The sequence below is a fragment of the Pygocentrus nattereri genome, chromosome 30 (assembly GCF_015220715.1).
Source record: "Pygocentrus nattereri isolate fPygNat1 chromosome 30, fPygNat1.pri, whole genome shotgun sequence".
In the NCBI taxonomy this organism is placed as follows: Eukaryota; Metazoa; Chordata; class Actinopteri; order Characiformes; family Serrasalmidae; genus Pygocentrus; species Pygocentrus nattereri.
The window spans coordinates 11,606,112-11,620,971 of NC_051240.1; the positions used below are offsets into that span (position 1 = coordinate 11,606,112).

The window sequence follows — 14,860 nt, forward strand, 5'->3', positions numbered from 1 at the left end:
GATTAAAATGAAAATTAAAAACTTTGAAAAGAATTTCATATCTACACAGTATTTAGTGTTTATCCATCATAACTGAATTTTGCAGAAAGTGTGTGCACATATTTTATATGCATATCATTTGATCTGCATCTGTGACAGTTTTGATAAAGATCAGGCCCTCTTTTTTTATTTTATTTTTATTTTTTTTTAATTAGGTACATCCGATGTCCTCAAGAGAGCGAGAACGGCAGGTGAAGCTGCCCAAACCCAAGAGGAGGAAAATCTCCAGATAACAGAGAGAGAAACCAGTGACCAGAGCAGTATCCAGCCTCAGAGCTACTCAAACACACACGCATCCTCTCTCGTTCTCTCTCTCTCTATTCAACTCCGACCTGGTGCTATGCTCTAGCAGACGGCTCGTCAAGGCCCCGCCCTCACAAAAGTGACTGACAGGTGCTGGATAAGCCAATCAGAAATGGTGGCGATTTGACTACAACTCACTGAAGAACTATTTTTTTCTAGAATACAAAGAAAATAACAAAAAAAGAAGAAAAAAATACTGCATTTAAAGAATAGACAGTCCAAATATTTCTGATACATTTTCAATGTGTATATAGACAATACAGAAATTTCATGGTGAAATCTTGGGAAGAAAATGTAAATATTGTACGATAATGCCATGTACAAGCAGACCCAATGCATACTTTATCTTCAGTTGTACAAAAAAAAAAAACAAAAAACAACGACAACAAATCAAAGCAGAAAACATCTACCAGTGTGTTGGTTTCTATTCAGTTCTTGGCCCATAAGGCCATGTGTGAATAGGATGAATAAGAAGAGTCAGTCAGATACTTTTATGTGCTTCTGTTGGAGTGTGTGTGTGTTTTTGTTTGTGTGTGTGTGTGTGTGTAGCTGCGACGGGTAGGCATGGAGTTGAAACCCTGACCAATGTCATCCACTCACACCATGGCAGTAAGTGTGCGTGTGAGAGAACAGACGTTTGCAGCTCTGTGTGTGTCGAAGGGTGGACTTCACCAGCCGAAAAGGGTCATGAAACACTGCAGGTCTGACTTCTCTAGTTCTGGTTTTCGTCCACTGAACACTACAGGTCCACATGTGGCCGATCCATTTCTCATCTTTTATCATATTCATATTCAGTGCTGGAGGATAGCACATTTTTATAGTCTTCTGATGTTGCTTTATTTCTAGTGATTTGTGAGATTTATAACGGGCCGCTAATCTAATTTGACTGTCCGAGCTCCGGCCACAGATGTGTTCTTTCGTAGCTACTGCTGCGGTCCAATTCAAATGCAATTCAAACCTAATGAGAAGTTGCCGCACTCAGTTTAATTTTTGTGCAAATCTGGAAATTCAGAGCATGTTCAAGGGCCAATATCTTGAAAGAAAATATATTTTTCCCCACTTTTTTGAGTTTAATATATAATATAAACCCTGTAGAGTTTCACTGTTCATTGTCCTTTCCATATGTAAAGAATTTTCAATATACAGCATTTAAACCCCATCCACTAATGCTAAATTTTAGCATAATGTTTCAGACTATTTTTGAATGAGGCACAAAAGAGGACAGCCAATTAGAACAGAAATTATTTTATATGCCAGCCCAAAATTCGAAGGCTTAAGAGAGGTTGGAAAATGATCATGTAAAATTGAATAATGACTCCTTTTAGTGCATAAAGCCTGGAAATGTCATAGGTGGATGTAAGTGTAAAAATTAAGTAAATAAATAAGTGAAAGAAATAAAATACAAGAAAACTGTACGATATGGGCCCTTTAATTCAAACTTATATTTTCTGTATGCATATGAAAGGTCTCACTTTAAGGATAGATTAGATGTAGCATTTTTGCCTCTTATAGTAATATTCCACTGTTTTTTTTTAATATTTCTACATAATTATAAAACATGGGGGTCATTGCGGGGTTTGATGTGAGTCAGAATTGTTTACAGTGCTAGTGATAGGAACCAGATGTCTGAAGTGTTTAATGTACAGAAAGTTATCACACTAAATGGTTACAAATATGCTGCCTTATGTCTGGGAAATTGTTTTGATAGTTTTGTGAAGGCAAATAAAATATATTTTTAATCTGTTAATGGCAGAGAGGTACATGCATGGGAATATATGTCAAAACAGTCCCCAGTGAAAGCTCTTTTTTTTTTTTTTTTTTTTTTTTTATTCACCACTACAAATATTACACACACAAACTGACTTTTGTAGGTTCATTGGTCATTTTGAATATTACATAAAATGGATATATTTGCATTGTAGACATCATGACTCCTGGTTCCTGTCAGCACATGCTGTAAACAGATCAGAGTGGGTAAGATTCCCTACTGTGCGCCCTTTAACATCAACCTCTGAATGACGTTTGCATCTCAGTGACTGAATTATGCAGAAATCAATGTAATTCCCCTGTAATTGAGGCTTCATTAACACGGTGGTATTTGTTATCATCTCTAGCTGAGAATCTGTTTACAACTGGTCACTTCATACATATTTAGCATTAGGATTATCTGGATAGGACCAAGCTCATAAAAATTCAAATATAAACTCATCCCGATCGCTCAAACCACTTCGGGGGGTGGTCTGAGATGCATTTGAGCCACATTATAGCAGTGTAACATTTACATTTATGCCAATTGGCTGATGCTCCTATCCAGAGCGACTTATAATTTGATCATTTTACACGGGTAGGCCAAGGTGGTGTTAGGAGTCTTGCCCAAGGACTCTTATTGGTATAGTGTAGGGTGTTTGCCCAGGTGGGGATTGAATCCCAGTCTACAACGTAGAAGGCAGAGGTGTTAACCACTACATTATCCCAACCACCATAAACACATCCAAACCACTATAACTCCCCATGTAGTACCTCACTGGGCACGTGATCCACATCTACGAAGAACTTAATCATGCTTTGGGATCAGACAAAACAAAATGCTTATTAGCAGACAAAGAAGCTAACTGGATAAACAATTGCTAATTGGATGCCGCGTGACAAGCAGATTTGCATATTCCGTCCCCCACAGTAATTGGATTTCAGTCGGACTAATCTGAGATGTATTTGATCAAGTGTAAATGCGTGTAGCTAAAATCTGATCAGGATGCAATCCAGATACTAGATGCGGAGACCAGATGTAAACGGGGTCTTGGGTTCAATTAGCTACCATACCATGTGTGCAGCCTTACATAACGACTCTAAGCTCTGGCCTAACACTACACTGGGACAGCTATGAAAAAATGCATTTGTGCACGGAGCCTGGCTTCAGTTATTCCATTGAATTATGGAATATACGGACTCAGTCCAAGCCCATGACCCAACCTCCAAATCCAGTCCGTCTCCGTTCTCAAACAGAAGTGTCTGTCAGCACATCTTCATTTCATTAAGGCACGTTTGACCCAAAACAGACTGACAGCGTCATCAAGGGAGAGAGAGGGGTTCAATTTGCAGTTAGGGGCCTTATATTTTCTTTTGTTATAAATTATTTATGTACAGTATTCTGTATTTATTTTAGCTGTTCAATTGTACTTGGCAATAATACAACCCTGGGCGAATGCTCGGTAAAGCCTTACATGTGTATGTATAAAGCCTATATCTTATATGTATCGCTCTTGTTCAAAAGATACAGCCTTGATATTCAGTATTATTCATTTAACAGATACCTATATTTTCTGCCCTGTTTATTTAATGTCTGTGGTGTTTTGTGGCACACGGCTTGTTCTTGTATAACACTGTTACGTCTTTCTGTTGGAGTCAGAGGAGGAAACGGACAAACGGTCTGATGAAATACTGAAATCTTGTACAGGGAGACTCAGGGAGACCTGTCAGCCGTTCAGATTTCAGTTCTATAAGGAGAGGGCTATGATTTGTGATTAAAGAGATATACAGTTTTGATTTTGGTTTTTGTTTTTCTGGCTGTTTTTTTTTTTTTCTTTTTTTTCTGTGTGTGGAATATCACTGACTGTTGGTCATAAATATAAATGAGAGATTATTAGCCTAAAAAGTTAAAGAGGCCTGTAGGATTTACAGTTTAACCCCTAAGTTAGCCTTTTTATCCTGTAGATTCAAATCTTAAGCTTAACTATTGAAAAGAAAGGTGGTGTTGTAATAGGACAAGTTTGCCAACACTGTAGGGATGTGCAAGAACGTGCAGACTGACCTGAGAACTGTTAACACTACAGAGAACAGAAATCTCACTAAACACACTAATACGTATTTGTATTCCTTGTAAAAAAAAGAAAAAAAAGGCTAACTAGGTTAGTTTATTTACTTTGGCATAAGATTAGCCTAGCAAACTAATGAGAAATTAGGCAGATTTAAGGGAAGAGTTCAGTCAGAAACATGCTAATGTTGCTAACTGTGAGGGGAAAGTGATTAGCAGCTAACGTTGTCATGCTAATTCATGTCCACTAGCTTCCTTTCAGCGTTGGCGATATTGGTGTGTTTCGTCAAGCTTTCAGTGCGTGAATACACGTCATTTTTAAGTTGATAATGATGTGATCCACGTGTCCTGAAGCCGACAGTAGAAAATTTAGCGTTTGTTGCTGCTGATCAGTTGTCAGAGACTTTAATGCTAGCGTTTTGTTAGCCTCCTCATTTTATTGTATTCTGTTGCTCCCCATTTTGTTTCTGCCATTGTTTTATCTTTCTTTATAGGAAATTCACTACTAAAGTATTGAGTGCAATATAACAGAATATGGATCTGAAAAGCAGCCATGTTGTGTCATCTGAATGTCCTTTACGTTGTCCTCATGCAAATGTACACGAACGTCAAGCGAGTTGGAACCTCCTCAATGTCTGTTGACGCAGTCTGTGGCACAGTTCAACGGTCAATGCCCTGCTTTTTCTTTAGCCTAGTCCACTCTAACTTCTTTTAGACGCTTTGCTAACCGCTCCTGACCCTTAAGTCTGTCCTGCGCATGTCCCCGGTTTCTGGTGAAGTCCACTCCGCGCTCAGTGCCGTGGCATGGAGCTCAGAACACACCCTGTTCAACTCCCCTACACTCTGACTCGCAATGTTTCAAGGTCAAAAACATTTTTCTTTTGTGTTCAGATGGTCAGTGTTGTCCAGAACTTTCTGCTTATGTATGTTTTGCTCATATCTTTTCTTTCATTTCTGATTTTCTTGTGGGTTTTTTTTTTCTATCTTTCTTTCTTTTTTGGGCCTCTTTGCTTGCTCTTTATCTGATAGGTATGACCAAACTTTGCGTCGTCAGTATCAGAGGGTTTATTCCCCCCCAACATGTAACTAAGTATATATTTTCTCACCAATATATACTTTACAGCCGTTGACTTTGTAAAGTATGTTGTGCACTTGATTTCATTTCAGATAGCTTTGATGCGGAGGTTAGGAATAGTTTGTTGAAGTCCATAAATTCTTATTGCTTTTTGTTTGTTTTGTTTGTTTTTGATTTGTTTGGGTTTTTTTTTTTTTTTTTTTTAGATTTTTATGGGTTGTCCTGAACAGCAGTTTTGTAAATATTGTGAACATTACAGGTCATACTGTGATGTAACATTGAAATAATGTTGCACCGATGTTTCAATTAAAAACTGATCACTCATACTTGAAATTCTTGCTGATTTTAAATGTTTCCCCCTTTAAAGTTTGTATCATTTTCATTTCTTTCAGACATTTTCTCAAGTGTTTCTCAGTGTATCAGTGAGTATGGATGGAATTAAAACAGCAGAAATCCATCTGGGTTAAATCAAAAAGTCAAAAATTGATGTTCTCGTTGGATCCCAACACATTTTGTCCATTAACACAGTGTGACGGTTCAGATGTTAGACACGTTGGACAAAATATGGTAGCAACATATTTGATGAGAGCAGCAGATCTTCTACAGTCTCATGTGGCTTTTTGTTTTCAGCAATCTGCTGAGCTACTGAATAAGAAGGCATTTGCACTTACTCCAATATTATGGCCAAGATGCGTTACTAATTCTTGCACTTTTATATTTTGGTGATATGATCAGGATGATATGTAAGCACAAGCTGCTTTAGCTTGGATGCTTCATGGCCATGGTTCAGACAGATGTGTTTAGTCTGTCAAGGTTATCATGACTCTGTAATCCTAAACAAGCTGCTGCTTGATGAATGTGAACACATTAGATGGCCTAAAGGTCCAAAAAGCAATGTGAGGCTGTTTATTTCCTTAAAGATCCATAAAATCAGAGCAGTTATAGCTCTGATGGTTATTGTTCTGAGTAAAATCAAATTGTAGTGTAGTTGTGATTGTGGATTTGGAGTGTAGTTGAATTGGCTCTAGCATCTTTGTCCTCCTCACTAAAATGTTTTAACGCTTAAGTATTTGGCTGTTTAATATTTACCTTTGGTTACTGTATAGTTAGAAAAGCAAGAGATTAAGCACAATGAGTGGTGGGGGTAGTAACATTGTGTGCCATGTTTGTTTTGGATGTACAATGAAGGCCAAAACCACGGTCACTTTTTAAAAAATTAATAAATTGGTGGCTACCTGGCACATGACAGGCCCCACTTTCAGAACAAGTGGCCTAAGCCATGCTTTACACTCTCAAGCTACATGTGGGAAAAGAACATAGGGACTCTAGTGCAAGAGAACTGAACAGTGTAATGTGCTTCAGTACAAGGTAAACTTAAGTGAACGGAATCAGACGGGCTCAGACCTGAATCGAATCTAACTGGATGGTTATTTGTTTTATCTGTATTTAATTGTATCATAAGCCTTGCATATAGCTGCATGTTGTATCATTTGAAGGAGCAAGATGCACACCCCTATCAGTGACACAGCATATAGAAGCATTATTTTAATGCCATAGTGCTCTACAACTTCACTGATGTGATTAATCAAAGAATGCGGAGGCCAGACGAGGTCATCTGTTGTATTTTTCAGCACTTCAGTTCTGCCCTCTAGTGGTTCAGTTAAGCCACACACATACAAAAATGGTGCTGATCGGGAAATAAACAAACATACACTGATCGGGCATGACATTATGACCACCTCCTTGTTTCTACGCTCGTTGTCCATTTTATCAGCTCCACTTACTATATAGCTGCACTTTGTAGTCCATCTGTTTCTCTGATACTTTGTTAGCCCCCTTTTACCCTGTTCTTCTGTGGTCAGGACCCCCATGGATCCTCACAGAGCAGGTACTATTTGGGTGGTGGATCATTCTCAGCACTGCAGTAATTAAAAACCTCAATGTCACTGCTGGACTGAGAATAATCCATAACCAAAAATATCCAATCAACGTTGTCCTGTGAGCAGTGTCCTGTGACCACTGATGAAGGACTAGAGGTGACCAACACAGACTGCAGCAGCAGATGAGCTGTCGTCTCTGACTTTACATCTACAAGGTGAACTGACAAGGAAGGAGTGTCTAACAGAGTGGACAGTGAGGGGAAACAGTGTTTAAAAACTCCAGCAGCACTGCTAGTAGTACCTGCTCTTCGAGGGTCCATGGGGGTCCTGACCACTGAAGAACAGGGTAAAAGGGGGCTAACAAAGTGCACAGAAACAGATGGCCTACAGTCTGTAACTGTAGAACTACAAAGTGCACCTATATAGCTGATAAAATTAACAATGAGCACAGAAACTAGGTGGTCATAATGTTATGCCTGATCTGTGTATATCCGAGGTGCTCTATGGAGTGGTGTTCCAAAGCTTGAGAAGATGTGGATGCTCTTTATTTGAAGTTAAAAAGCCTTTTTTCTAGCATGGCAACAGACACGAAATCTTTCCATGAGAGCCATCAACTAGTAGAGTGACAATCATTTCAAAGGCATGAAAACAATCATGTCCATGTCCATTCGAGAAATCATTCTTATACAAGGATTTATAATAAAAATGACTTTATACCTACAAAACTACAAATGTAGAGCGCCAGACTAGGCTTTAGGCCTTGTAGGCTGCCACCTCTATGCTCTAAGCTGTGTGATGATACTGAAGAGGCGTTAAACAGTGCGTCCACCTCAGTACCTTCTTTAGAGTGTCAGCCTTTCCCAAACCTGATCCAAGTTGTCATGTGCTGCATAAGAACATATGTAGCATATAATATATCGCTGCTGTCTGAAGAAAACCTTGCATCTTCATTTTTGACATATTTCAGTTTTTGACATAATTTGAAAACACCTGTTGCCCTTTACCTTGTGTGTAAATTTCATGATGAATGGAGCAAAAGAAACAGCCCAAAATAACTTGGAAAAAAGTCTGGTTCCATTGACTTCCATTAAAAGTAAAGTAGGTTTTTCCTTCTCCTGTAAAGTTACCATTTTAGAGATACGAGCTTTTCTTCTGACAACAGCGATATAGTGGAATACATTTTGCAGTTTGACATTGTGGAAATGCTTCTTTGTACAACTTTGTAGTTCTACTGTAGTCCATCTGCTTCTCTAAATACTTTGTTAGCCCCTTTTTACCATGTTCGTCAACAGGACCACCACAGCGCAGGTACTATTTGGGTGGAGCATCATTCTCATCACTGCAGTAACATTGACGTGGTGGTGAGTTGCACTGCTATGAGTGGATCAGACACAGCAGGGTTGCTAATGTTTTTAAACTATGGTGGGTCATTCTCAGCACTGCAGTAACACATGGTGGTGGTGTGTTAGTGTGCGTTGTGCTGGTCTGAGTGGATCAGAAACAGAAGTGCTGCTGGAGTTTTTAAACACTGTGTTCACTCACTGTCCACTCTATTAGACACTCCTACCTTGTCAGTCCGCCTTGTAGATGTAAGGTCAGAGACGATAGCTCATCTGCCGCTGCACAGGCTGTGGTGGTCATCCTCTAGTCCTTCATCAGTGATCAAAGGATGCTGCCCACAGGACACAGTTGTTAAAAACCACAGCAGCACTGCTGTGTCTGATCCACTCATACCAGCGCAACGTCAGCGTTACTGCAGTGCTGAGAATGATCCATCACCCAAATAGTACCTCCTCTATGGTTGTCCGGGGGGGGTCCTGACCACTGAAGAACAGAATGAAAGGGGCCTAACAGTAAGCAGAGAAACAGATGTGTCTCCTTGAGACCGTCTGTGATGAAGATTCTAGAGTTGGCTTAAAGTGGCTAATCAGAGGCTGCGTCCAAAACCACATACTACCACACTTAAAGAGGAATTTCACTGAATTTTCAAACATTCTACATAATTAAATGGTTGAGATGTAAACCGTGTCATTCAGAGTGATTTGGTGTGAAACGCTCCGTTCTAGATAAACTTGCTAAGTCAGAATTGTTCACAGTGGAGGTGATAGGAACCAGACGTCCACCTCTAAATCCTCCCTCACATAAAGTTATTACATGAAAGGGTTAGATACATACGCCGCCTGATGTCCGACACATTGGGCCTCAGTCACCAACCGTTCTTAAGAAGAGTCTAGAACACATCACGAATCTGACATAGCCTTTTTATTAAGACCTTTCTCAAGAACAGGCCCATTGCTTTATAGTAGTTTACAGTAGTAGTTTTTACAAAGTTTCATCCTGTTGATCCATTTATTTTAATCCGTTCATGGTGGAGAGGTAAATGCAGGGCATTGCGAGGCCCCCAAAGAAAGCTTTCTTCAGATTTATGACTATTTTACTATCATCGACATCACAAAGTCTCATGTAGGTTCACTGGTGGACTTAGATATAATGGCTATATGTGTGTTGTAGACATGTAGACCCCTGGTTCCCGTCACCACCACTATAAAGAAAGCAGAGTCTGTAAGATTCTCTAGGGTGAACCATCTCACATCAACCACCACTCTGAATGACTGTTTACATCTTAAGGACAGAAATTTTGAAAAATTGGTGGAAGTCCCCTTTAACAGTGTGTCAGAATCGTGCACCGCTGTTAGTTCATTAGAATAGTCTACTATAATACTGCACACAGCGTGTGGAATCGGACGCAGCCAGAGTTTTACTGACGGGCTGAACGGACCAATCCTGAGCGGCGCAGCACGTTTTAAACAAGCCGGGCTGAGTGACTCGCAGCCGGGGCTCAGTCAGGACTGTCCGCGCAACGCCGCCTGTGACGCTCACTCGTCTGTAATTACTTTAAAATAACTGCAAGGTGTATTATCTGTGGAAAAGTCATCGTATTTTGAGGCGGGGATGGCGGACGAGTGCGGAGTGAGGGTGGTGTGTCGGTTCAGGCCACTGAACGAATCCGAAATCAACAGAGGAGACAAGTACGTGCCCAAATTCAGAGGTGAAGACACCGTGGTGATCGCTGTGAGTGTCCCTTCTCTTTCTCTGAGGCTAATAAGGCACACCGAGTTAGAAAGGTGGCTGCTGTCTGACCGTGTCAGAGATTTTACCTGAAGCACAGGAGGCCCGACTGAGAAGCTTCGGCTGAAGGTGTTCTCGGTCTGACCTGCAGATAAAACCTCAAGCCAGGTACCCCGGTTCAGAGACTAACCTACCTGCTAAGAGACTCATTTTAGATGCTGGATTCTCACTGCTGAATAATGTGCTTAAAGGGAAACGCCACCCATTTCTCAAAATTCCTGCCCAATTGAATGGTTCCGATGTAAACAGTCAGAGTGGTTTGGTGTGAAATGCTCAGTTCTAGAGACACTTGCTGAGTCAGAATTGTTCACAGTGGTGGTGATGGGAACCAGACGTCTTAAGTGTTTAATGCCTCTAAAAGCTCCCTCACAAAAAGTTACTGCATGAGTTGCTTATGAATAGCCTGATGTCTGAGGCACTGATTTATTGTAGTTTATTTCAGTCTATTCTTGGCGGAGGGATACATGAAGCGTGTTCAAATAGTCCACAAAAATGAAGAATTATTTTCCAGATGTACTATTATTATTTTACCATCATCAATGTGAAATGTCAGAAGACGGGCAGGTTCTCTGGTGGTTTTCTATAGTAAATAGAATGGATGTATTCGTGTTGTAGACATGGTGACCCCTGGTTCCTATCGGCCCCACTGTAAAGGTAAAGAAATCAGTCTGTATGTTTCTCTACTGTGAACCATTTCGCATCAAACCACTCAGAATGACTGTTTACATCTCAAACGCTGAATTATGCTGACAATTTTTTGAAAAATTGGTGGAAGTCCCCTTTAATTCTGGGGGTTGGGGGAGTTGCAACTCCTCCAGCTTTGTAGTGTGTGCAGATACAGGTGCAGTTATGTCATTATAACCCACCTTGGTAAGGACATTGACACCCCCCCCCATTTCTCTCTTGCGCTCTGCTTTCTGTGGTGTCACTTTGCGTTGCCTGTGCAGTTTCACTAGTTCGCCAAGCAGATGTCCGCTAGTCTCTGCCAGTAAGGATATTATTTCACCTTTTCATGCCTAAACATCATCTTTTGATAAATGCGTCCTGTTCTGGGCTGCAGTTACCTTTTTAAAACTAGCTGAGCATTTTAACCCAATATGGTTGCAAGAGCTGGACTTTCATTTGGCTAATCAGACCTGCTGTCGTTCTGTCCTCTTCATCACTGTCTTGGTTATTAGTCTCAAGAGGAGGCAAATTATTGGCTTCACAACAGAGTAAAGTAACTCACTGTCACAATAGCCAGCAGCCGCAACCACGGCTTCTCAAACCAAGAGAAAATAATGGGATCCAACCTGACAAATTAAGCAATTAAAACTTGGACTACATTGCCAAAAGTATTCGCTGGTCTGCCTTCACGTATATGAACTTGAGTAAGATTCCATTCTTAATCCATAGGGTTTAATATGATGTTGGCACACCATTTGCAGCTATAACAGCTTCAGCTGTTCTGGGAAGGCTTTTCACAAGGTTTAGGAGTGTGTTTATTGGAATTTTTGACCGTTCTTCCAGAAGCACATTTCAAAAATCTTTTGGTGCTGAAGCATGAAGAGTTCTTTTCACTGGAACTAAGTGGCCGAGCTAAACTCCTGAAAAACAACCCTACACCATAATCCCCCCTCCACCAAACTTTACACTCGGCACAATGCAGTCAGAGAAGTACCGTTCTCCTGGCAACTGCCAAACCCAGACTTCTCTATCGGATAGCCAGACAGAGAAGCGTGATGGGTCAGTCCAGAGAACACGTCTTCACTGCTCTAGAGTCCAGTGGTGGCGCTTTACACAAATAATGGATGAATAATAAAAGTAAGCCTGAAGGATTTAATTAATTACATTTTTTTTCCTTCAATTTTTATATAATGTGTGTACTGTTTGCTGTGTGTGTCTGTGTGTGTACATACACACCCATAATTTTAAATATACTACCTCTTTTGTGTACAAAAAAAGGATAAAAGGTTTTCTTCCAACAGCAGCGGTATACACACGCACACTTGTATCTAATACATTAAAAAGCACATATGAACATTTTTATGTAGTGTGTGTGTGTGTGTGTGTGTGTGTGGGCCAAAATAACATTTAATTTTATTTATTTATTTTAAAACATTGATGGATTTCAAAAGAAATAAGACACAGAGACCATCTGCACTTTTATTGAGCTTTTGGAGTGTATTAGTAATATATTTGCAGACCTTCTAGTCTGTGTTGTTTTGCTGTACTGCTTGCCGTAAAATCCCTGGCCGTGCCGCAACAAATCTTGGCTTATAAACCATGCTGTCCAGGCCGGTTATATCCTGGAGCTGATATCTGAGTTCCAGGTCCTCTGGATTTACAGGACTGTCATTTATTTGGTTGGTTGGCTGTGTGAGTGATGCGTTTGCTACAGTCCAATTTCCTGTGATGGGGTGTGTGTGTGTACAGTGTGTTAAACATCACTCATCAGTAAGGTGGAAGGAGGCTGGAGGCTGGGTCAGGATCAGATGCTGCAGTATGCTGTAACAGTGCACTCTCATTAAGAACCAGAGGAGAAGTAATAAACAAATCACTAACTCCACAGCTCCTGCACTGTTCGGTCTGTTTCTTCCTCTTTATGTTGCCTTATTTTTTCATGGTCCCTTTTTCTTTCTTGCTTCTCTCCTGTAAGTAAAACCATTAAAAAAAAAGTAGGGCCCACTTGAAATCTTTTATATAAAAATTTTATATAAATAAATTTTGACCAAATGACCACCTCCTTGTTTCTAAGCTCACTGTCCATTTTATCAGCTCCACTTACTCTATAGATGCACTTTGTAGTTCTACTATTACAGACTGTAGTCCATCTGTTTCTCTGATACTTTGTTACCCCCTTTTACCCTGTTCTTTTGTGGTCAGGACCGTCATGGACCCTCAAAGAGCAGGTTACTATTTGGGTGGTGGATCATTCTCAGCACTGCATTAACACTGATGTGGTGGTGGTGGTGGTGGTGGTGATGATGTTTTAGTGTGTGTGTTGCGCTGGTCTGAGTGGATCAGACACAGCAGTGCTGCTGGAGTTTTTAACCACCTCCGTGTCCCTGCTGTACTGAGAACAGCCCACCAACCAAAAATATCCAGCCAACAGCGTCCTGGGGGCAGCGTCCTGTGACCATTGATGAAGGACTAGAGGATGACCAACACAAACTGCAGCAGCAGATGAACTGTCATCTACATGGTGGACTGACAAGGTAGGAGTTATAGAGTGGACAGTGAGTGAACAGTGTTTAAAAACTTCAGCAGCACTGCTGTGTCTCATCAACTCCACCAGCACAACACACACTAACACACCACCACCACGTCACTGTTACTGCAGTGCTGATAATGACCCACCACACGGGACGTGTGCAACATGACGCAAAAGCCCTGGTTCTCAACGACTGACTGTGACTGAAGGTCACACAGCAACGACGTCTTGCCTGGCTAGTGACTACAAAAGACAGAGATTAAGACAAACATTTGGAGACTTATTCATATTTATAAGCACTGCACTTGTTTCCTGGCATGTTAAATCTGCAACGAGAGACACTCTCTCTCTAAAAAGTTGTGAAGATGAAGTCACTTGTCTTTCGAATTTTCCTGTTCCACCATAAGTGGTGCAGCAGTTAACGTTGCATTCGGTGTCTCAAGCAGAACTTAAATTCAAATGAGAAGCGACTTCAGCCTCGTACATCAGTCAAACGTTGAGAAACTTTTTACATGAAACTGTTCTAGTTTTGAGAAGTTTTCTGGTGGAGGTGGGAGAAAAGTGGGTATAGCTAAAAGCTTAAAGCAAGACAAAGTAAGTCCGTGTTTTCATTCATATTTTTTAGTCTATACTAGGACATTAGCACACACAGACATACTGGGCATTAAATGTTGTGGCTCCCAAGGTGGTCAGATTTTTGTTGAAAGGACAAAATGTATCTACTTAACATTTGTGTTGTGACTCCTGAGCGAACCTGGCTTTAATGCAGAGCTGGTCGGATTTCTCGCTCATCCAGTGGTGTTTTTATGTGTCACCACAGACTGTCCAGCTGTGTACATGTATGTATATTATATATTATTTTTATTTATTTATTTATTTATTTATTACACCTTCACAAACTGCATGTACCATGACTAGATTAAAGTTTTAGTCCAAAACCTTCTCCAGTCATAAAAACAATGTCTCAGACTTCAAAAAGCATAACCAAATGATAAATCACTTGTGCCATAATTGAAGTATCTGCTGTGTTCTATGCAGGGGAAGCCGTATGTGTTTGACAGAGTTATTCCACCCAACTCGACACAGGAGCAGGTGTATGAATCGTGTGCGAAAGACATCGTCAGAGGTAATCACTGCCACACACATCTCTCCGTCCATAAAGCTACAAAGCTAATTGATTCGATGTAATGTTTAGATGTTCTGAGTGGCTACAATGGCACCATATTCACCTACGGCCAAACTTCCTCAGGGAAAACGCACACCATGGAGGTGAGTCGTGTAACCAGTTGTGTGCTTGTGTATTTGTGTGGGTTGATGGTCACCCACACTTTCTATCTTCTAGGGAAAACTTCACGATCCTCAGCTTATGGGGATTATTCCTCGTATTGCTCATGACATTTTCGATCATATTTACTCCATCGAGGAGAACC

At 40.6% G+C, this 14,860-nt stretch overlaps 2 protein-coding genes across 4 annotated transcripts in view; both read left to right on the forward strand.

Annotated features, from left to right (window-relative positions):
• LOC108430019 (methyl-CpG-binding domain protein 5) overlaps window positions 1-5,554 on the forward strand; it is a 60,648-nt gene extending 55,094 nt beyond the window's left edge. For all 3 annotated transcript variants that reach the window (XM_017702153.2, XM_017702156.2, XM_017702154.2), the window contains exon 10: window positions 195-5,554. In XM_017702153.2, the coding sequence (XP_017557642.2) occupies window positions 195-272 (78 nt within the window). In that variant the 3' untranslated portion in view covers window positions 273-5,554. The remainder of the gene's footprint in view (window positions 1-194) is intronic.
• Window positions 5,555-9,949: 4,395 nt separating this feature from the next.
• The window catches only part of LOC108430020 (kinesin heavy chain-like), a 25,950-nt gene continuing 21,039 nt past the window's right edge, over window positions 9,950-14,860 (forward strand). The window contains exons 1-4 of the mRNA XM_017702157.2: window positions 9,950-10,180; window positions 14,469-14,556; window positions 14,626-14,699; window positions 14,773-14,860. The exon at window positions 14,773-14,860 is cut by the window's right edge and continues 17 nt beyond it. Of these exons, the coding sequence (XP_017557646.2) occupies window positions 10,061-10,180; window positions 14,469-14,556; window positions 14,626-14,699; window positions 14,773-14,860 (370 nt within the window). The 5' untranslated portion in view covers window positions 9,950-10,060. The remainder of the gene's footprint in view (window positions 10,181-14,468; window positions 14,557-14,625; window positions 14,700-14,772) is intronic.